Here is a 10,371-nt window from a genome sequence, read left to right on the forward strand (position 1 = left end):
TGGGTTAAGAAAGATCGTCATGCACGCTATGCTATGTTGAGTAGCATGAATGATGATCTAATTGGAGAATATGAGAATTATCCAACATCATAGCAAATGTGGGATCAGCTAAAATTTTATTTTGGTGGTACGTCCACTACTAGACTTCGCAGCTTACTGCTGAAATTCGAGGTTTATAGAAAAGATCCCAAGCATTCAATGACTGAACATCTTAGGATGATGTCGTCAATGATACGTGATCTAAAATCTTATGGGAATGTTCTTATTGATGAACAACAAGTTTTAGCTGTGATAAGGTTATTGCCTGATTCTTGGGTGCATATGAAGCAAATTTTGACTCATAATGAAGGCATCAAGAATTTTTCTGATATCTCTCGACACGTTGAGCTTGAGGCTGAGTGCCAAGAGGCGACACGTGTGGATTCCTTGTATGCTCAAGGTGAGCGCAAACCTCAGGGTAAGCGCAAGAACGATAGCCGAAAAGATGTCAGTAAGGCAGAAAAGACAGCTAAGCGCCGTCGTGGCAAGCGAGCTGGTAAAAAGGATAAGTTCAAGATGAAATGTTACAACTGTAGCAAAAAGGGACATTTTGGCCGTGAGTGCACTGAGCCGAAAAAGGTACCTTTTTCACCTAACTCCGTAAACATTTTTTTTTGTACACATGTATTGGTTGCTCACTCTCTCCCTGAATGGATTGTAGATACGGGAGCAACAAGACATGTAGCTCGAGACCGAGCGGGGTTCGTAAATTATCGACGTCTTTCACGTGGTACACAAAGAGTCTACATGGGCAATGGCTCAAGTGAGGAAGATGTGGGAGTTGGTACTTATCAACTTCATATGCGCTCTGGACGCATTTTAACACTTCATGATGTGCTCTATGTACCTGGAATTCATCATAATTTATTTTCAGTTATTACACTTCTTAGTTTTGGATATTCTTTTAAAATCGAAGACGGTAGGTTGGACATCATTTATGATAGTATTTTGTTTGGACAAGGTTATTTAAGTAATAACTTCTTTAAATTAGATTTGTTTAATTCTTTCTCTTCTAATGTTTTAGTAACTAATGCTAGTAGTAGTGTTGTTGATGATTGTATGACTTGGCATGCTATACTAGGCCACATTGGCCAAGATAGGATGACAAGGTTAGCTCAAGAAGGCCATCTTGGATCACTCTCTAAAGTTTCCTTACCCGTTTGTGAACCCTGTCTAGAAGGCAAAGCTTTTTGAATGCCTTTTGGTAAGGCTAAACGTGCTACTCAACCTCTTGAGTTGGTACATTCTGACATCTGTGGACTTATGAATGTTAAATCTAGGCATGGTTATTCCTATTTTCTTACATTTATTGATGATTATACGCGATTTGGTTATGTATATTTGATCGCTCACCGCTACGAAGCCTTGGATTGTTTCAAGCGCTTTGTAGCAGAGGTTGAGAATCAAACTAGGAAGAGTTTGAAAACTCTCCGTACTGACCGTGGACGCGAATACTTATCTGATATGTTCAAAGAATTTTGTGATACAAAGGGTATAACTAGGCAGCTTACTATTCCCTATACTCCGCAACAAAATGGTGTTGCAGAGAGAAGGAATAGAACATTATTGGATATGGTTAGATCAATGATGGCGCAAACCAACCTCCCAATATCTTTCTGGGGGGATGCTATTATGACTGCGGCCTACAATTTGAACCGTGTCCCGTCACAGTCAGTTCCCACCACACCATATGAACTCTGGAAAAGCGAAAAACCCAATTTAGGGAATTTGCGCCCATGGGGTTCAGCTGGTTTTGTTCACAACACTTCTCACACGTATGGGAAACTAGGACCTAGAGCAAGAAAGATTATCTTTATAAGGTATTCTGATTGCTCAAAAGGTTATGTGATGTATGGTGAACATCCAAGTGGAGGAATGACTGAAGTAGAGTCCAGAGATATTGTTTTCATTGAAGATGATTTTCCTCGCATCAGTGACATTAACAAGGACTTGGAACTCTTTGAAATAGAAGAGAATGTTGACATCTTGCCATCTTCTAGCGAAGGTAGGGAATTAGTTTCTCAACCTATACCCGCTGAAGATAGTGGGAGTGATCTTCATCCTAGTGAGAGTATCACACTAGAGCCCCAAGACCTTGAGACACGCAAAAGTAAGCGTCAAAAAGTACCCCGTCGTCGTTTTGAGATTTAATGGGGGATATTAATGTGTGCTGCGAGTGTTGAGGATGAACCTACTTCTTATGAAGAAGCGGTTTCATCACCTGCAAGCGGCAAATGGATTGTTGGCATGCAGAATGAAATAAAATCAATGAAAGACAATGATGTTTGGTATTATGGTTACCTTTCGCCTGGGCGAAAGACTATTGGAAACAAATGGGTCTTTAAAATTAAACGCAAGGAAGATGGTTCAATTGACAAGCACAAGGCTCGCCTAGTAGCGAAGGGATATACCTAACAGGAGGGTATTGACTCTGAGGAAACTTTTACCCCTGTGATGAGGTTTGCCTCAATTCGTCTCATGCTTGCTGTAGTCGCACATTTGGATTTAGAATTGTACCAAATGGATGTTAAAACTGCATTTCTCAATGGAAAACTGGACGAAGAGATTTACATGTCTCAACCCAAGGGTTTTGAGGTCAAGGGACAAGAGCGCAAAGTTTGCCGTCTCAAACGTTCTATTTATGGCCTTAAGCAATCGTCTAGACAATGGTATATGCGTTTCCATCAGTCTATCACCTCTGCTGGTTATGATATTATTGAGGAAGACCATTGTGTGTATATTAAACGATCCAAGGAAAGTATTCTTATCTTGGCATTGTACGTCGATGATATACTATTAACTGGTAATGATCTTGAAGGTATTGTCGCCACTAAGAAGTGGTTGTCCTCTAATTTTGAAATGACGGACATGGGTGAATCTAATTATGTATTAGGTGTTAAGATCACACGAGATCGCTCAAGAAAGATTCTTAGTTTGTCCCAAGAGACTTACATAAAGAAGATTCTTGAACGTTTTCGAATGCATGATTGCAAACCCGTTGATACTCCTATGGATAAAACTTTGGTTCTAAGTAAAGATCAATGCCCAAATAATGAAGAAGAAAAGAATTATATGTCCAAAGTACCTTATGCATCTGCAGTTGGGAGTCTAATGTATGTTATGTTGTGTACTAGACCTGACATAAGTTTCGCAGTGGGTATGGTAAGCCGTTGCCAAAGTAACCCTGGACCGGATCACTGGAAAGCGGTCAAAAGGATATTCCGTTATCTTAAAGGTACTGCTGATCTTCCCCCTTGTTACCATGGAGATGATATTAGACTTAAGGGATTTAGCGACGCCGATTGGGGCAACGATAAAGATGAGTACAAGTCTACTTCTGGTTATGTGTTTAAACTAGGAGGTGGTGCAATCACTTGGTGTAGTAATACACAGAAGTGTGTTGCTCTTTCCACAATGGAAGCGGAGTATGTTGCACTTTCAGCAGCTGTCCAAGAAGCATGGTTAAGGAGATTTCTTAAGAGTCTTGGTGCCTCTGAAAATGTAAAGGATGCGGTAGTGCTTCATAGTGATAGCACATCAGCTCTTGCATATGTGAAGGATCCAAAATACAATGGAAAAACCAAGCATATTGGTAGGCGATTCCATTTCATACGTAATATAGTTGCACAAAGAAAGGTTGTTCTTAGACATATCTCCACGAACAAGATGTTGGCTGACCCTTTGACCAAGCCAATGCCGAGAGTTGTTTTCCAATCTCATGTAGAGAACATTGGATTAACTAGGATTTGATATGTAGAACATTTGATTATTGTTTCATGACATTATTATTATTTTTGAGTGAATGAATGAGTATTGATTGTTTTCTTGATAAAATATGTTATATAAAATTCATATATACTATTCATGTGTACATGTATTTGAAGTTTTCTACAGGAAAGAATCAACCTACTCACACAGGTGATTCGCCTTGGCGCTTTGTATAGCGAACAAGATGAGACAAGAGAAAAGAAGTTTTTGGGAATTTGTATTTCAAAAACTACCTGTTTTTGTAACAGTCTTTTGATTCTTTTCTAAACTGTATAAGTCGCCTTAGTATGTCTAAGATGAGATTTCAAAGAGATCATTCATTAAGTTTGACCACCACTTAATGAAGCTTGTTATAAAGCCGGTTGTGATTTTCTAAATAGTCTTTATGTGTATGACTGGGTTTAGAAATTCAGGTTAGGCGCTTTTTAGCGACTAGACTAAGATCTGTATGGTGTATATTTTTAACGCAAGACATGCCCACTTAAGTGGGAGAACACCATAGCATACTCATACTGTATGTGCTAAGTCGACCAAATGTGGGAGCAATGATTGATTCCCTGCTTCGTTTTTGTGTGAGCCACTGGATTAATATCCAATTCTTTTACCCCTTTGACTTGGGTTTATGTCATGAATAGTATACTTAATGATGCTACTTTAGCATGTTTTCTAATACGATGCATATTACCGTAATATGATACATGTCTAGGAAAGCTATTAAGTTGAATTGGATTGATATGGATTTCTTGGAAGAAAATTTGGTGATATACCATGAATTGTGATTCATTGCTGGCCAGCATTTTTCGTCTGTCGAAAATCATGAATACAATTTATATGTGTGGGTACAATACTGCTTCTTCGAGGGATTAAGAGTATTGCACGGAGTGTAGTCAAATTATCTGAGGTGAAAACGAGAGGTTAGTAAGTGATGTACTTTGGTTAGGTTGATAAAAACTTAATCATTATGGTCCTGCCATTATTGTAATGCTCGTGAGGTCGCACACCCTATATCCAGTATGAAGAGTTTGGTAATGTGTAAATGAGAGTACTATATTATATGCGTGCAAGTGGGAGATGTTAGTATTTGGTCATTGAACTGACCCATGACTAAGTCCATATATATGCCTGTATATGTAGTGGGGGAATCGTGGAATCAGTCGTGCAAAGAAGTGAGAACCCTACAGGTGACTACGTCCTATCTCTTATCCTATATATAAGAATATTTGTTATTATTATTGACTAATGAAACTACTGCCGCAAAGCTTAGGGTTTATAGAAACTATCTCTTCTATTACTTCTCGAGGACTAGGGTACGGTGGAACCATGACTAAGTCCCTCCTGCCATTCTGTGTATCCTTAAAGAATATACCCGAGCATGAGCATGAGCTACTCAACCTCTTGAGTTGGTACATTATGACATCTGTGGACCTATGAATGTTAAAGCTAGGTTCACCGTACCCTAGTCCTCGAATATTCTTTTATTTCATGCTAAGAATATCATCAAATATATCCTCCGGCCATGAGCTTTTCAGTCCCTTCCATTACTTCTCCAAGCAATACCTACATGTACTTTGGGGATTCGTGCATATTACTCGTTGGGATGTAATATGCTAAGTACATATTATTTTCAATTCCATGATGATGTGTTTTGTTTTTAAATGGTTTGTTCCATACGTACAGTCATCATATGTTGTTTGTGGAAAGTCACCATGTTTTGCTTGCTGTGTGAATCATTTTTTTTCTAAGTTTTCTGAAAATGTTGTTAGTATTCATACCGAGCATGAAAATCAGTTTTAAGTGGGCTTAGTGACCAAATGGACTTAGTGTCCGGCACCTTAAGCGTAACTTTTTGGTGGACTATATATATTTGTTATGTAAAGTCCAAAGTTGTTTCTTTTGTGTATACAGTGTGTTTCCGGCAACAGTATACTACGTGTATACAATGCTTCTGGATACTGTGGAGATGCTCGTGACATTTTTATTAGTTGAAAATGTTTTCGTGAGATGTATACGTTAGGAAGCAGTAACATGCTAGTTTGTGTAGTGTCTTTTTCTCATAACTTGATTGCTAAATGAAAATGCTTGACATGAATGATATGATCACATGTTGTTTTGTGTGTGTTTTGACATGCTAGTGAAATGACAATTAGTGGTGCAGTTGGTTTAAGCTATGTGTTTTACCAATAATTACTTGTCCGAATTAATTAATAAATTTCGTGTTGAAGTACACATTTGGGTGATGATTATGAGCCTAGCGAAATTTTCGATCCTAAATTTGTATGTAAATGTTATTTTTATTAATTAGATTTTGAGACAGTATTTCGAATGTACACATAATAATAATGTCAATCTTTGTGCACAATACGTGTAGAAATGAGTACCGAGAATTTGATTGCTGATCTCACCAAGGGATACAAACTAGATGGGAAGAACTATGACATGTGGAATAGGAAAATTCAGTACCTGTTCGACTTCAAAGATCAAACGAAACTGTTAACAAATGAGATGGTCCGACCTCAAGAAGGTAATTCTGTACAAGCCCGTCGTGACCTTGAAGCCTACGAAGCTTGGGTTAAGAAAGATCGTCATGCACGCTATGCTATGTTGAGTAGCATGAATGATGATCTAATTGGAGAATATGAGAATTATCCAACATCCAAGCAAATGTGGGATCATCTAAAATTTTATTTTGGTGGTACGTCCACTACTAAACTTCGCAGCTTAGTGCTGAAATTCGAGGTTTATAGAAAAGATCCCAAGCATTCAGTGACTGAACATCTTAGGATGATGTCGTCAATGATACGTGATCTAAAATCTTTTGGGAATGTTCTTACTGATGAACAACAAGTTTTAGCTGTGATAAGGTCATTGCCTGATTCTTGGGTGCATCTGAAGCAAATTTTGACTCATAATGAAGGCATCAAGCATTTTTCTGATATCTCTCGACATGTTGAGCTTGAGGTTGAGTGCCAAGAGGCGACACGTGTGGCTGCCTTGTATGCTCAAGGTGAGCGCAAACCTCAGGGTAAGTGAAAAAACGATAGCCGAAAAGATGTCAGTAAGGCAGAAAAGACAGCTAAGCACCGTCGTGGCAAGCGAGCTGGTAAAAAGGATAAGTCCAAGATGAAATGTTACAACTGTAGAAAAAAGGGACATTTTGTCCGTGAGTGCACTGAGCCGAAAAAGGTACCTTTTTCACCTAACTCCGTAAACATTTGTGTTTGTACACATGTATTGGTTGCTCACTCTCTCCCTGAATGGATTGTAGATACGGGAGCAACAAGACATGTAGCTCGAGATCGAGCGGGGTTCGTAAATTATCGACGTCTTTCACGTGGTACACTAAGAGTCTACATAGGCAATGGCTCAAGTGAGGAAGCTGTGGGAGTTGGTACTTATCAAGTTCATATGCGCTCTGGACGCATTTTAACACTTCATGATGTGCTTTATGTACCTGGAATTCATCATAATTTATTTTCAGTTATTGCACTTCTTAGTTTTGGATATTCTTTTAAAATCGAAGACGGTAGGTTGGACATCATTTATGATAGTATTTTGTTTGGACAAGGTTATTTAAGTAATAACTTCTTTAAATTAGATTTCTTTAATTCTTTCTCTTCTGATGTTTTAGTAACTAATGCTAGTAGTAGTGTTGTTGATGATTGTATGACTTGGCATGCTAGACTAGGCCACATTGTCCAAGATAGGATGACAAGGTTAGCTCAAGAAGGCCATCTTGGATCACTCTCTAAAGTTTCCTTACCCGTTTGTGAACCCTGTCTAGAAGGCAAAGCTTTTTGAATGCCTTTTGGTAAGGCTAAACGTGCTACTCAACCTCTTGAGTTGGTACATTCTGACATCTGTGGACTTATGAATGTTAAATCTAGGCATGGTTATTCCTATTTTCTTACATTTATTGATGATTATCGCGATTTGGTTATGTATATTTGATCGCTCACCGCTACGAAGCCTTGGATTGTTTCAAGCGCTTTGTAGCAGAGGTTGAGAATCAAACTAGGAAGAGTTTGAAAACTCTCCGTACTAACCGTGGACGCGAATACTTATCTGATATGTTCAAATAATTTTGTGAGACAAAGGGTATAACTAGGCAGCTTACTATTCCCTATACTCCGCAACAAAATGGTGTTGCAGAGAGAAGGAATAGAACATTATTGGATATGGTTAGATCAATGATGGCGCAAACCAACCTCCCAATATCTTTCTTGGGGGATGCTATTATGACTGCGGCCTACATTTTGAACCGTGTCCCGTCACAGTCAGTTCCCACCACACCATATGAACTCTGGAAAGGCGAAAAACCCAATTTAGGGAATTTGCGCCCATGGGGTTCAGCTGGTTTTGTTCACAACACTTCTCACACGTATGGGAAACTAGGACCTAGAGCAAGAAAGCTTATCTTTATAAGGTATTCTGATTGCTCAAAAGGTTATGTGATGTATGGTGAACATCCAAGTGGAGGAATGACTGAAGTAGAGTCCAGAGATATTGTTTTCATTGAAGATGATTTTCCTCGCATCAGTGACATTAACAAGGACTTGGAACTCTTTGAAATAGAAGAGAATGTTGACATCTTGCCATCTTCTAGCGAAGGTAGGGAATTAGTTTCTCAACCTATACCCGATGAAGATAGTGGGAGTGATCTTCATCCTAGTGGGAGTATCACACTAGAGCCCCAAGACCTTGAGACACGCAAAAGTAAGCGTCAAAAAGTACCCCGTCGTCGTTTTGAGATTGAAGGGGGAATATTAATGTGTACTGCGAGTGTTGAGGATGAACCTACTTCTTATGAAGAAGCGGTTTCATCACCTGCTAGCGGAAAATGGATTGTCGGCATACAGAATGAAACAAAATCAATGAAAGACAATGATGTTTGGGACTATGTTGACCTTCCGCCTGGGCGAAAGACTATTGGAAACAAATGGGTCTTTAAAATTAAACGCAAGGCAGATGGTTCAATTGACAAGCACAAGGCTCGCCTAGTAGCGAAGGGATATACCCAACAGGAAGGTATTGACTATGAGGAAACTTTTTCCCCTCTGGTGAGGTTTGCCTCAATTCGTCTCATGCTTGCTATAGTCGCACATTTGGATTTAGAATTGTAACAAATGGATGTTAAAACTGCATTTCTCAATAGAGAACTGGACGAAGAGATTTACATGTCTCAACCCAAGGGTTTTGAGGTCAAGGGACAAGAGCGTAAAGTTTGCCGTCTCAAACGTTCTATTTATGGCCTTAAGCAATCGTCTATACAATGGTATATGTGTTTCCATCAGTCTATCACCTCTGCTGGTTATGAGATGATTGAGGAAGACCATTGTATGTATATTAAACGATCCAAGGAAAGTATTCTTATCCTGGCATTGTACGTCGATGATATACTATTAGCTGGTAATGATCTTGAAGGTATTGTTGCCACTAAGTAGTGGCTGTCCTCTAATTTTGAAATGACGGACATGGGTGAAGCTAATTATGTATTAGGTGTTAAGATCACACAAGATCGCTCAAGAAAGATTCTTAGTTTGTCCCAAGAGACTTACATAAAGAAGATTCTTGAACGTTTTCGAATGCATGATTGCAAACCCGTTGATACTCCTATGGATAAAACTTTGGTTCTAAGTAAAGATCAATGCCCAAAGAATGAAGAAGAAAAGAATTATATGTCCAAAGTACCTTATGCATCTGCAGTTGGGAGTCTAATGTATGTTATGTTGTGTACTAGACCTGACATAAGTTTCTTAGTGGGTATGGTAAGCCGTTACCAAAGTAACCCTGGACCGGATCACTGGAAAGCGGTCAAAAGGATATTCCGTTATCTTAAAGGGACTGCTGATATTCCCCTTTATCACCATGGAGATGATATTAGACTTAAGGGATTTAGCGATGCCGATTGGGGCAACGATAAAGATGAGTACAAGTCTACTTCAGGTTATGTGTTTAAACTAGGAGGTTGTAGGATCAGAATATCGCAACGATAATGTTTCAGCGAAATTATCAACAACATAACACAACAGCGTCGCAGAACAATTTCAGAAATGATACGATAAACGACGTCAGCTAGGATCACGAGAAAGATGTGATAGTCCTGCGAAAATTAGAGAGCTTGCGAAATTAACATTTGTAAGGTTGCGAGAATATCGTAGACCATACCCTAAAATAAAGGACATATTAGCTGTCATCCACTATGTATTTCCCTATAAATAGTCGTTCAAGTTGTAAAGAAAATAGAGAGATCTTTTTGAGTAAGAAACAAGTAAATAGGAGAGAGAAAGTCTAGAGCAGAGGTCATTCTTGATTCCTTTATCTTTTCTTGTAAGAACATTCAAAGATTGATCAATAAAATTAAGAGTGTAAATCTAAAAATGAGTTGAGTAATAACGAAATCATATGAGGGGTGTAGCGTAGGATTTCCTACAACTACATAATGGCACTTGAAACAGGGACGGATTGAAGATTATTCTAGAAAAAGTTGAAGATTAATATTGAGATTTGTGAAGATTTAGAGTGATGGATTAAGAGTTTTACATAATTTCTTGCAATATTGTTAAC

At 38.7% G+C, this 10,371-nt stretch overlaps 1 protein-coding gene across 1 annotated transcript; it reads left to right on the forward strand.

Moving 5' to 3' along the window:
* The first annotated feature begins 6,177 nt into the window (after positions 1-6,177).
* Positions 6,178-7,605, forward strand: LOC113315726. Its single transcript, XM_026563983.1, has 2 exons — positions 6,178-6,829; positions 7,073-7,605. The coding sequence occupies exons 1-2, from the start codon at positions 6,178-6,180 to the stop codon at positions 7,603-7,605; spliced, it is 1,185 nt and encodes a 394-aa protein (XP_026419768.1).
* The last annotated feature ends 2,766 nt before the right edge of the window (positions 7,606-10,371 follow it).

The sequence above is a fragment of the Papaver somniferum genome, chromosome 10 (genome assembly GCF_003573695.1).
Source record: "Papaver somniferum cultivar HN1 chromosome 10, ASM357369v1, whole genome shotgun sequence".
Classification (NCBI taxonomy): Eukaryota; Viridiplantae; Streptophyta; class Magnoliopsida; order Ranunculales; family Papaveraceae; genus Papaver; species Papaver somniferum.